At 47.0% G+C, this 13,363-nt stretch overlaps 1 protein-coding gene across 50 annotated transcripts in view; it reads right to left on the reverse strand.

Moving 5' to 3' along the window:
- The window catches only part of ADD3 (adducin 3), a 202,744-nt gene that overhangs the window by 26,584 nt on the left and 162,797 nt on the right, over window positions 1–13,363 (reverse strand). For all 50 annotated transcript variants that reach the window (XR_006292556.1, XR_006292553.1, XR_006292555.1 and 47 more), the window contains 3 exons: window positions 11,954–12,211; window positions 10,552–10,671; window positions 9,157–9,246 (listed from right to left, as the gene is read on the reverse strand). Coding sequence is in view for 45 of the 50 variants with exons in the window: in XM_043552445.1 (XP_043408380.1) it covers window positions 9,157–9,246; window positions 10,552–10,671; window positions 11,954–12,211 (468 nt within the window). In the remaining 5 variants the exon portion in view is untranslated. The remainder of the gene's footprint in view (window positions 1–9,156; window positions 9,247–10,551; window positions 10,672–11,953; window positions 12,212–13,363) is intronic.

Genomic DNA, 13,363 nt, shown 5'->3' on the forward strand with positions numbered 1-13,363 from the left:
ACGGTGGGCTCATCAGTTTGGAGAGGACCAGGTTCAGGTTCCAGGCTGGGACTGGCGGGTGACAGTACGGGAACACCCTCTCCAGCCCTTTGAGGAATCACCCTACAATGGGATTCGAAAACACAGAGCGCCCAGACTCCCCTGGATGGAAAGCTGAAACGGCAACCAGGTGCACTCTGACGGAGGAAAGGGACAGACCCTGTTGCTTAAGGTGTAGGAGGTACTCCAAAATAACCGGGATAGGAACCTGCAGCAGTTGAAGGCGCTTGGGTTCACACCAGCAGGAAAACCTTTTCCACTTCGGCAGGTAGGTAGCCCTAGTGGAAGGTTTACTACTACCAAGGAGAATCTGTCTCACTGACTCAGAGCACTGGCTCTCCATGGGATTTAGCCGTGGGGTTTCTAAGCCATGAGATGTAGAGACTGCAGGTTTGGGTGGAGGAGGCACCCGTGGTCCTGCGTGATCAGATCCGGGTAGAGGGGCAGGGCTATCGGGGCATCTACGGACAGCTCTAGGATGGTCGTGTACCAATGCTGCCACGGCCAAGATGGGGCAACCATGATTACAGTCGCCCTGTCCCTGTGAATTTTGAGGAGGACCCGGTGGACAAGCAGGATAGGAGGGAAGGCATACTTTAGCCCCTCGCCCCATGGTATAAGGAACGCACTGGCAATCGAGCCCAGACTGTGGTTTTGGAATGAGCAGAACTGAGGGCACTGCCTATTGCTCTTGGTGGCGAAGAGGTCTACTTGGGGATAACCCCACTTTTGGAAGACTGACTGTATAATGTCTGATCTGACTGACCACTCGTACATGTGGTGTGACCTGCTGAGGCAATCCACCAGCTCGTTCTGTACTCCTGGAAGATAGGGTGCTTCCAGCTGAATGGATCGGGCTATACAAAAGTCCCAGAGAAGAAGAGCCTCGCTGCAGAGAGGTGAGGAGCGGGATCCGTCTTGTTTGTTTATGTAGAACATGGTGGTGGTGTTGTCTGTCAGGACTGTCACGCTGTGACCTTGCAAAGTGGCGTGAAAGGTTTGGCAGGCCAGACAAACAGCCCTTGAGCTCTTGATATGGAGAGGCATCTTGTCCCTCGACCACAAGCCTTGTGTCCTCAGATCCCCTAAGTGTGCACCCCAGCCCAGATCTGACGCATCTGTTACTAACATCAGAGAAGGTTGGGACTTGGCGAAGGGGACCGCTGCACAGACCACTGGTCGGTCCAGCCACCAATGCAGGGATTCTAGTACCTTTGCCGGGATCGTCACCACAAGGTCCAGCGGGTCTTGGTACGCACGGTAAGATAGTGCGAGCCATGCTTGTATGGGCCTGAGTCTCAGTCGGGCATGCTTGACCACGTACGTGCAAGCTCCCACATGCCCTATTAGCTGCATGCAACACCTGACTGTCATGGTGGGGTACTGAAGCATTGTTTTGACAATCTGCTCTATGGCTTGGAACCTGGGCTCTGGAAGACTCGCTTTTGCCTGTACCGAGTCTAGGACTGCCCCTATAAACTCTATCCTTTGGGTAGGTATGAGTGACGATTTGGGTACACTGAGGAGGAGTCCCAGTCTGTGAAATGTGTCCATGACCATTGTCACGTGGGACTGGACCTCATCCTTGGAACGACTGGTCAGTAGGCAGTCGTCAAGGTACGGGTACACTCGGACTTGCCTTTTCCGCAGGAAGGCCGCCACCAACGCCATGCATTTCGTGAACACTCGGGGAGCTGTGGACAGGCCGAATGGGAGAACTGTGAACTGGTAGTGATGTTGGTTTATGACAAACCGGAGGAAGCGTCAGTGTGCCAGATGAATGGTAATATGGAAGTAGGCATCTTTCATGTCGAGGGCAGCGTATCAATCCCCCGGATCCAGCGATGGAATGATAGTGCTTAGGGAGACCATGTGGAACCGGAGTTGGACCATAAATTTGTTGAGTCCATAAAGGTCTAAAATGGGTCGAAGACCCGCCTTTGCCTTGGGGATTAGGAAGTAATGGGAGTAAAACCCGTTTCCCCTTAGCTCCTGTGGAACCTCCTCCACTGCCCATATCTCAAGGAGCAAACGAATCTCCTGCATAAGGAGTTGCTCGTGAGAAGGGTCCCTGAAGAGGGACAAGGAAGGTGGGGGGGGGGGGGGGGGAGGAGGAGAACTGTAGGGAGTATCCCACCTGTACCGTGTGTAGGACCCAGCAGTCTGATGTTTTACGGGACCCCACACGGTAGAAGTGGGATAGCTGGTTTAAAAACCGAGAGGATGGATCCGGGTACTGGGTTGGTACACTGTCCTCCAGTGTACCTTCAAAACCTTTGCTTGTTTCCAGGCTGGGGTTTATTCTGGCCTTGGTTAGGTGCATTATTTTGTTGCCTATGCCTGTTATTTCTGCCCCGCCTGCGATACGGCTCCTGTCTGGTGTGGGGTTGATACTGCCTCTGCTGTGGAGGCTGAGGCCTGAAGGGCTTTCTCTGGGTTGCTGGCATATGCATCCCTGGCGACTTCAGGGTGGCCCTAGAATCCTTAAGGCCGTGCAGCCTGAAGTCTGTTTGCTCCGAGAAAAGGCCCGAGCCCTCGAAGGGGAGGTCTTAGTGGGTGTTCTGGACCTCTGGAGGGAGGCCCGATGCCTGGAGCCACGCTGAGCGTTGCATGACCACCCCCGAAGCAATGGTTCTGGCCGCAGAGTCAGCTAAATCGAGGGAGGCTTGTAGCAAAGTCTTAGCTACCACCTTTCCTTCCTCAAGCAATGCAGCAAACTCAGAGTGCGAGTCCTAGGGCAGGTGACCCTTAAACTTGGACACAGCCATCCAAGAGTTGAAGTTATGTCTATTAAGGATTGCCTGCTGCTTGGCTATGTGTAGCTGAAGGCCCCCGGAGGAGTAGACTTTTCTACTGAATAGGTCCAAACATTTGGCCTCCTTGGCCTTTGGGGCTGAGGCTCGTTGGCCATGTCATTCCTTCTTGTTGACTGCTGAAACAACTAGGGAGCAGGGAGTCAGATGGCAGAATAGGAACTCGTAGCCCCTGGAAGGGGCCAAGTATTTCCTTTCTACCTCCTTGGCTGTCGGCGTGATTGAGGCCGGGGTCTGCCATATAGTGATGTAGTTCGACTGTATGGTCTTTATGCGAGGGAGGGCGACTCTTGAGGGACCCTCAGGAGCCAGGATGACCACTGTCAGATCCTCCTGCTCAACTGTTTCTTCCACCTGAAGGTCCATATTGCGCGTGATTCTGCGGAGCAGCTCCTGGTGAGCCCTGTGGTCGATTGGTGGCAGTCCTGAGGCTGACATACCCACCACAGCCTCATCTGGGGAAGAGGAGGAAGTGAAGTGCTGCTGGTTGTCCTCATGTAGACCCTCTTGTGTATCCCCATAGGCCTGGGTCACCTCAGGGCCTGACGGGGCTGACACCACTTTAGGTGTCGCACTGCTTGGCACAGGCTCGGGCCTGGCATCGCTGGTTGCTCTTGGGCGTCCAGGGCGGCCTGGAGAGAGTGTTCTCCATTGACCTTGATGCATGTCTATGTGGCGACCTGGAATGGCGATGCATGGAGTGCCTGGACCTGGAGGCTCTGGATATGGTGCCCTACTGCTGATGGTTAGGCCCATGGGGTCCAGAAGGGCCACTGACCCGGAGGAGGCCACTGTGGCTGCCATGCCAAGTCGGATTCTCTGCTGGCCACAGTCCGATGTCTGCTACAGCTGGAGCAACCGGAGTCGGCCTCGGAGCTGTAGGATGCTGACGGAGAGGACCAGGGCAGTGCCAAACGTTGAGTGGCCGTAGGGTGCCGTGGAGTGGTGCCTGCCTGCCTGGGACCGCGAACGGTACCTGGAGTCTTGGGTCCGGGACCGATGCCTCTCACTCAGAGCTGGTGAGGTTGTCAGTGCCGTGCTCCAGTGCCAGGCAACCGATAGCATCGTGGATCAGCGTATAGTCACCGCAGGTAAGGTTGGCAGGTTCGCCTCCGGTGCCGTAACCTCGCTCTGGGTCATGGGTGCTGGGGAGTAGCGGGATGACGAGCTTGAACAGGAACAGTGCCATGAGTAGCGCCAAGATGGTGACCTCGAGCAGCACACCATTGCCGGCTTCCCTCTGGATAGCACCCTCTTTGGTGGTGCCAGAGGCTTCTCCCTGTATGGGAGGGGGTTTGGCACCAACAGCTCAATGAGGTCTTTCGCTGCCTTGAAAGTGTCAGGGGTGGACGGGTGTTCCGGGACCTCCTCCAGACGCTCGTCGGCACTAAATTTGCTGGGTACCGGACTCAATAGGGCCTGTGGTGCTGGAGTCAACAGTGCCAGTTCCTGGCTCGGGCCCGCAATCTGTCTTTGCGCGCTGGGAGCTTCTTTGAGTTGCTTAGTGGCTCTTTGGGGAGAGCACCCTCTTTCCCCTTTCTTGTGACGCTTAGCTGGTGCCGGAAAGGTCGACCAGTGCCAAGGCTGGCCGTGCCATGTCGGTGCTGATGATTTATGGTGCCTAGGCGGTGCCGGATCACGCACGGATGCCGGGGCACTTCACACCGAGGAAGCTGGGGGCGGTGCTAGACGGTCTGGGGCCGGTGGTTGTAATGCAGCCTCCATAAGCAACTGCTTAAGGAGGAAGTCTCTTTCTTCCTTGGTGTGCGGCTTGAAGGCCTTGGAGATTTTGCAGTGCTCTGCCTGATGAGCCTCTCCCAGACACTGGAGACACGAGTTGCGAGGGTCGCTGTTAGGCATAGACTTGTGGCACGTGGTGCAAGCTTTGAAACCCGGGGCTTGTGGCATGCACCGCAGCCCAAGGCTGGTGCTGGAACTAGCTTCCAGACACCTGAATACAATGGTATTTAACTAACTGATAACTATCTAAGAACAACTCTAACTAGAAGACTGAAAGGCTAAGGGATCACTTGCAAGCGAGAGAGAGAGAGAACGTTCCAATGCCGCCACGGACGGTAAGAAGGAACTGAAGGGGGGTCGGACCAGAAGGGTACTATAGACATCGCCATGAGGGCACCACTCCAAGGGGCCCCTCTGCCGCTCTGATGGGAGCTCCTAAGGGAAAAAAGTTCCGACATCTGCGCACGCGGCACGCGCACATCTAATTGGAATGGACGTGAACATCACTCGAAGAATAACTTGACTTCAGCAAAGCTTTTGATATGGTCTCCTACAGTATTCTTGCCAGCAAGTTAAAAAAGTATGGATCGGATGAATGGACTATAAGGTGGATAGAAAGCTGACTAGATTGTTGGGCTCAACGGATAGTGATCAACGGCTTGATGTCTAGTTGGCAGCCGGCATCAAGCGGAGTGTCCCAGGGGTTAGTCTTGTTCAACATCTTCATTAATGATCTGGATGATGGGATGGATTGCACCCTCAGCAATTTTGCGGACGACACTAAGCTGGGGGGAGAGGTAGACACGCTGCTGGAGGGTAGGGACAGGGTCCAGAGTGACCTAGACAAATTAGAGGATTGGGCCAAAAGAAATCTGAGGAGGTTCAACCAGGACAAGTGCAGAGTTGTGCACTTAGGACGGAAGAATCCCAGGCACTGCTACAGGCTGGGGACCGACTGGCTAAGCGGCAGTTCTGCAGAAAAGGACCTGAGGATTACAGTGGATGAGAAGCTGGATATATGAGTCAACAGTGTGCCCACGTTGTCAAGAAGGCTAATGGCATACTGGGCTGCATTAGTAGGAGCACTGCCAGCAGACCAAGGGACGTGATTATTCCCCTTTATTCGGCACTGGTGAGGCCACATCTGGAGTACTGCATCCAGTTTTGGGCCCCCAACTACAGAAAGGATGTGGACAAATTGGAGAGAGTCCAGCAGAGGACAACAAAAATGATTAGGGGGCTGGGGCACATGACTTACGAGGAGAGGCTGAGGGAACTGGGCTTATTTAGGCTGCAGAAGAGAAAAGTGAGGGGGGATTTGATAGCAGCCTTCAACTACCTGAAAGGGGGTTCCAAAGAGGATGGATCTAGACTGTTCTCAGTGGTAGCAGATGACAGAACAAGCAGTAATGGTCTCAAGTTGCAGTGGGGGAGGTTTAGGTTGGATATTAGGAAAAACTTTTTCACTAGGAGGGTGGTGAAGCACTGGAATGTGTTACCTAGGGAGGTGGTGGAATCTCCTTCCTTAGAGGTTTTTAAGGCCCGACTTGACAAAGCCCTGGCTGGGATGATTTAGTTGGGGTTGGTCCTGCTTTGAGCAGGGGGTTGGACTAGACGGCCTCCTGAGGTCTCTTCCAACCCTAATCTTCTATGATTCATGAAATTTCTTTACTACAGTTGAATATGATTATGTGAGTCTTACTCATTTTAATCTCACGCTCTTTTTGCTATCACAGAAGTTACAGGTGGAAAAGAATGGTTAAAATATAAATATACAACACACATACATATACGAAAATAAGAACTAGCAAGAACAAACTAGACATCACACATTTACAAATACTTAATCATATACATTGTTGCAAATAGAATCATAGAATAGAATTACAGAACTGGAAGGGACCTCGAGAGGTCATGTAGTCCAGTCCACTGCACTCATGGCAGGACTAAGTAATATCTAGACCATCCCTGACAGGTGTTTGTCCAGCCTGCTCTTAAAAATCCCTAATGATGGAGATTCCATAAATTGTTTTAGTTGTTCCCAATATATATATTTTTAATACAGTTACAATAAAAACTAAATTGAGAGATGACTTCTAGGGTGGCTAATTTTATATGAATTAGGCCAATGTTGTAATTTATCACATTGCTAATAGCTACAAATACGGTTAGCAGGATACTAAATTACTAATATGTACTACAGCTTTCTATTTCTGGGTCTGACTGGTTTATAAATTTAGTTATAAAAAAGTGAAAAGAAAACTACCACCATAAAACAAAGTCATTGTACCCAGGCTAATGGAGAGCTATGCATCTATGCTGTTTTGATCAAGTGAAAAGTGACCATGCAAAAAAAAATAGCTGCTCGCACTATCTATGCACTTGGTTAGAATACAAGTGTATCTAATGTTAGTTTTCCATCTCACTGTTTATGTAGATCATGTGAGCTCTTAAAAGCCGCATCAGTAAAAATTATTCACTCCCTGAGGAGGAGATTTAGACCTATTTCTGCAAAGGAGTCCTCCAGTCTGGATCCTGGCCTGCTGCACTTCGCTGCCACATTGCTGTCTGGTATCCCCTCCAGCTAGACTGGTTACTAGTGTTGAGCTTCTGACAGGTATGTATGAGTAGCAAGGATATGAGGGGGTCCCATATCCAAAGAGAAGGCAGTAAGAAGTTGAACACCAAATGGATACTGCTGCGGAAGGGGCATATGTTCCCCACAGATATCTTTGCTTCCCCATTTTTCTACCGGGCAGCCAAGAAATCTGCGGAAGGTATGAATTCTACACCCCCCACAGGGCGCAGAATTCCCCTAGGAGTAAAGGGGGTTATTCTTTGTCATCAAGAGTAAACTGATTAGCCCTGTAAAGTAAATGAATTGAGAGAGGAAAAAGAACAAGATGTTGAAGCTTTCTACCATTCAGAACCTCCCCATGAAATTAGTTTGAGTTCATAAGGACATAGGAATTGCCATACATTCCATGTAGTCCAATATTCTCTCTCTGACAGGGTCCAACACCAGATGCTTCAGAGGAAGGTTGAAGAAACCCTAAAGTAGGCCAAAGAGGGGCAATATATCTGTGATGGGGTGCGCAGGGTGCAACTTGGACTGTGGGACCACTGAGCTCTGTGTCCCCCCAACCTGAGGTATCCCTCTCATTCTGTGATGCTGTTGCCAAGCTACAAACCTCTGACAGGTTCTGCATTTACACAGACATCCACAGGCAGTGACACACCCGATTGAGTTACATGAACGCTTTGCCAACCACTCATGAACCAACAATAGAGGCTCCAGCCAATTCCCGCCCCCTACCCCCCAGCCTTGCACTGGTCAGAAGCCTGGCCAATGTAAGTTCATTATGCAGTCTGCCCCTCCCTCAGTGTGGAGAGGGCACACCCTAGCCTTTGTAAACTGAGCTGAGATTTCCCAAGCACTTCAACCAAAACACACTGCTTTAGGTAAAATATAGAACAGATTTATTAACTACAGAAAGACAGATTTTAAGTGATTATAAGTACCAAGCACAGAGATCAAAGTTGTTTATCTAAGAAATAAAATAAATTCACAGCCTGAGTTCTACAAACTGAGTAGGATTTGAATCAAGCAGTGCCGCTCCTTGACAAATGGTACAAATGGGCCACAGATCTTCAATACACAGGCTGGAACTGCCACCACCTTCCCCAGTTCAAAGTCTTTATCCTCAAGACGTGTTTCCAGGTGGTAAGTTGTGGCGGGAAGTGAGGCTGGGAAGAATTGGCTGGCGCCTCTCTATGGGTTGGTTCATGAGTGGCTGGGAGAAGCATTCATGTAACTCAGTTGGGTGTGTCCCTGCCTGTGGATGTCTGTGAGAGTGCAGTGCCGGCCAGAGGTTTGTATCTTACCAACATCACAGGATGAGAGGGATACCCCAGATTGGTGGGACAGAGGGCTCAACAGTCCCACAGTCCCAGTTGTATGCTGGAAAACCCATCACACTGTCCCACCATGAAGGATTCATCCTAATCACTAGTAGTTAGGGACAGTCTTAAATCCTGAAACATGAGTTTTTAGCTCTTTTCCAAAACTCTTCTTGCTAGCATTAGCTAGAACAACATTGCATACTCTTTTTAGCTATGTAAGTGTGCAATCCCTATCTGAATCTTGCTAAATTCTTGGCCTGAATGATGTCCTATGGCAATGAGTTTCACAGTCCTATTAGGAGCTATGAGTAGTTCTCCATTGACCTAGCTACCACCTCTCGGGGAAGAGGATTAACCTCTCCTGTTGCTGTAGTGAGAGTCTACACTGAAGCACTACAGCAGCATAGCTGCAATGCCGTGTTGCTGTAGTGTTTTAGGTGTAGACAAAGACTGAATAACTAGAAGCCTCCCAAATGTATTTTTTTTAAACATTGTAGATAAAAACTTGTATTGTGAATGACTAAAATATCTCCCAGATATAGTATGTCACATTTAACAAAAAACATTTAAAAAAAGAAGACCAAGCCTTCAAGTCTGACAGAAAGATTGATAGAACCCATTTAAGGCAGTGAATTAAACCCAAGTCATGATGTACACTTACTGGACTAGGCTTTTTATCCACAACAATCCCAGCAAGTAATTGAGACTGTGGTCCTGCTGTCTTTAAGTCATATCGGTTTTGCTCACGAATCTATATGGAAAAAGACAAACTTTATTTGAAGCATCTATTGTACCTATATAGCAAACTCCTTTCTCACCATCAACTTTGTGTGGCCAATGTATTGGGCAATGGAGCACAACTGGAGCACTGGACTTCGTATTGCTTTACTCTGGGATAAGGTGCCCCCTGCCTCTGACTGCACAGTACCTGCTGATCCTATGACTCCACTTCAGCACCACTAAAGATTTACCCTGGTCCCAACCCCAGCCACCTGCACCCGTTGTGAGCCACCATGTATGGGACCCCGGTGGAAGTGAGCTCTGCAGATGGACTGCACACCATTTGAATCTGCCTTCCTCCCTGTGAGGTAGAATCACACAGGCTCAGTTGCCAATGGGTCAATACCATGTGTGGTCACAGCAGTATTGATAGAATTTGCCCCACTTGAATAAATTGCTCCTTTCCTCAACCAGCAGCCCTGTCTACATGGCCATGATGCACACTGTCAGTATTTAACTAACGAAAAAAAACAAACAAAAAACCACCCCAGGACTCTAGCCCATCTCTCCGAGACAGTAAGGCTTGTGAATCTGCCTGGGAAGAGAAAACTTAGTGTCTGGGACTGATAACAGTAGTCTAAATTAATGTCTGAGTGATTACAGGGCATTGTTCTATTTATCCTTTTTGAGGAAGGGAGTTGCTCCTTCTGAATCATATTAAGTTCTCAGGGATGGTAGTATGGCCCTTTAACCCCTAAAAGACTCCAAGTAAGTAAATCCCATAATTTCACAGAAACAGCATTACATGTCTAGCAAAATAATCAAGCCTGGGGTGGAGTTCAGGTCAGCTTTCTGAAAATGACTGCTTTTCACATTCACGATATTTATTAGTTATGTACATTTAAAATAAATATTAATTCCCAGAAACTACCTATGCAACATTTTAATGAGTATTTCTGCAGTCTTTTGAGAAAGGGTACCTACAACATAGAGAGATGGGTCAGAGCTGTTCAGTTCAGATCTAGATTCAAACTTCCACTAAGTTTTGTGCTAAGCCAAGTGTTACAGTTTGGGGCCATCTCCAATCTCTCATTCCTAGCGTAACTGCTGATCATCCAGCAAAGTATTATAATCAAGGTATTATAATACAAGTTTTATTATTCAATTCCAATAGCATGTGGAACTTAAAAAAAACATTTTGGTAAAGCTAGGATGCTTTCTGTAAACCACTTTATTACTGTTTCTAATGATCACTTGATGGCCGACTTAGAATATATCTGGTACCTGTAAACAACTCAAGGTATTGTTACAGATTTCTTCATTAATCCTTTCTTACCTTATTCCTCTTTTCTAACACGTCACTTGGGTTTGTATTTAGAGGCACAAATTGGTTAGGATCTTCAATTTTGATTGGAGTTCCTCCACTAATCTTGGAGGAGTCTTCAGCTTTCATCCACTTAAAGAAAAATGTCTAGATGTTAGTTGGAAAAAAAGGGGAGAATGTGGCCATTGGAAAGAGCATGGTTTAGTGGTTAAGAGGAGCAGCAAGGACTCCTGGATTCTATTAGCAGCTTTGCTAGTCACTCACTAAGAGATCACTGCCAATTTATTAAACTGTTCTGTGCCCCAGTTTACAAACTTGTAAATGGATGTAATACATACCTCACGATATCCACACAAGGCAGGTTAACTAAATGACTGTAAAAAATTGAAAAGCTCACTTGAAAAATGATACAGAACTACAAAATTATATTAACACGATTATGTTTAGAAAGAATTGCTTTTACCAAAAATCCTGTATAAAAGGGATAAAGACCACTGAACTTTTTATTCCATTAATGCAGCATCTAATGGCTCCAGAATTGGTTCTCTCTCCCTATTACTCTATTTGTACTATAATCTCCTATCTCTGCTAATTGCAGGTTTCGTATTGGGATTTTTTCTTTTTAAGCAAAGTTTAACATAAGCCTGCCATTGATGGTATATCTATCAAACTAAAGGAACAGTGAAATTAGTTAACTACCAGCAGGTGGTGCTGCTGCTTTTAATCTTTTATGCAACTGGGATCAGGTGTATAGCAAATGGGATACCTCTACTAGGCACCGCGTTGCAAGAGACTTGATCTCTCCCCTAGCTGGTTGGGAATGTGGTGGAGGCAACACACTTAGTCCTGGGAGAAGGAAGTCCTGCACATCATTCAGAGACATATGTTAACAGGTGGCATTAATGGGCTCTAAAGAAAGTCCTGATCAGTTGTCTTTGAACAGAGATAGTGACAGTGACCTAGACCCAACAAGCACAGAGGAATTGATTTAGCTTGGAAAAAAATAGCGCTCCTGTGGGGATGGAGAGGCCCCAACATAGAGGGGGGGAAATGAGAGACACTGCCATTGATGCATGGGTAATTCTTTGCATGCTAGATGCAGTACAACAACAAAAAAGCTCCCATTACAAGAACCAATAAGGAAGAGGAAAATCAATCAAAGAGCGGAGAACAAAGCTATCCCTTTTTCTATCACCAAAATTCCCCCAAACAGAAAGGGCATCTCAGTGCAGCAGCTTTTCCCACATTCAATCTCAGACAAGCCTATCTTCTTGTTTGCTAGCTTTTAACTAATTAGATGATCCAGCTAAAAAAGATTTTGTAAGTGGACAAGATTTAGTGATATAAACTCTGCATAATTCACTTTCTCTCAGGTAGAGTAAGAACAAGCCGACTACCAAAAATAGCTTCCTACCGTTATCTTAGTTCTGGGACTAGTCTCTCCATTCCAAGACTCCTCAGGCACATTCACTTTTAAGTATGTATTTGGAGAGTTCAGCCATCTTGTCTTTTCTCGCTGTTGTCTTTGTGCTAGGAATTTGAGAGGGGAAAGTGGAACTGTATCATCTTCGAAAGAAAAGGCAGTCACAGTGGCTGGGATCTCAACATCACTCTTGTGCCTGGGTTTTTCTCTGACTAGAGGTTGCCTGTAAGCATAGCCAGTTCTGTATCCCTGAGAAGGTTTAAAAAAAAAAAAAAAAAAGAAAAGAAAAGAGAGAGATCAACCAATAATGACCAAAGAATAAGAAATTATGGCAATTTTGTACCACTGTGTATGTATTAAATGAACTATCTGCACTCATCCAAGCAAGAGATTTGGGGTATCCTTTTCCAAAATATTTTTCATTTATTGATTTATAAAAAACCCTTTACAGTCAGCATCATAGCAGACAGTCAAAAATTCATATAACTGCAGTTTTTCACATATTTGACAGTCTTTCCACTTCTCTTACGAACAGTGCAAACTGGAAAGATTAAGAATAATCTATAGAAGTTTATAATGGTCAATTCCTTCCTCCATTCAAGAGCCAACAAAGATAACATTTCCCTTCTGATGGAAAGTAACAATATAGCTTGAGCTAAACTGACCTCTAGAATTCTGCCCTGAGTAAGGGGCAGCACACAAGCAGAGCAGGGACCAAATGGTGACCTACAGTCATCATCTGATTTCTGCTTAGCCCTTGCTCCATTGGGGTGGGGTGGAGGGGGATGTAAGAGGATGGAAAGGAAGAAGTAAGTTCTACCAGTCCTTTTCCTGCCCCTCCATGCCAGCTGAGCTGTGTTGGCCAGCATGTTCAGTGGAGCCCCGGCTCCACCCACATCTCACTCCTGCCTACCAACTCCCTGCCCACCCATGCAAAAGGGGGAACAGTTGCCCGGGGGGAGATACCCTGGTTGCTGTGTTGTGACCTGTGATATAGGTAGTCCACACAGAAAAGCAAAGGGGCATCTAACCTCCCTGCTTGAGCACATAGTGTAATTCATGTCTGAGTCTAATACATTGCACTAATATGTGACTGGTATCCTCTTTTGCTTTGCTTTTACTTTATCAATAAATAACTTAATTTGAAATTAATATTTTGTTACATTTTGAACAATTAGTATTGAACTTCATTTCTTCCAAGTCCATCAAAATTAGAGAGATAAAAACTGATAGAAGTTAGAAACAAACACTACAATTCATAACAAAATAAAAATGAAAGCTTCCAAGTATATTTACTAAGGTGATGATTGGAAAATGTATGTTATAGCAATACAGCTTTATACAGAGAAATTATTAACCTTTGTGATAGTGTCCTGACAGAAATTTTAGCTTAACCAGCTC

The sequence above is a fragment of the Chelonia mydas genome, chromosome 7, assembly GCF_015237465.2.
Source record: "Chelonia mydas isolate rCheMyd1 chromosome 7, rCheMyd1.pri.v2, whole genome shotgun sequence".
Taxonomy (NCBI): domain Eukaryota; kingdom Metazoa; phylum Chordata; order Testudines; family Cheloniidae; genus Chelonia; species Chelonia mydas.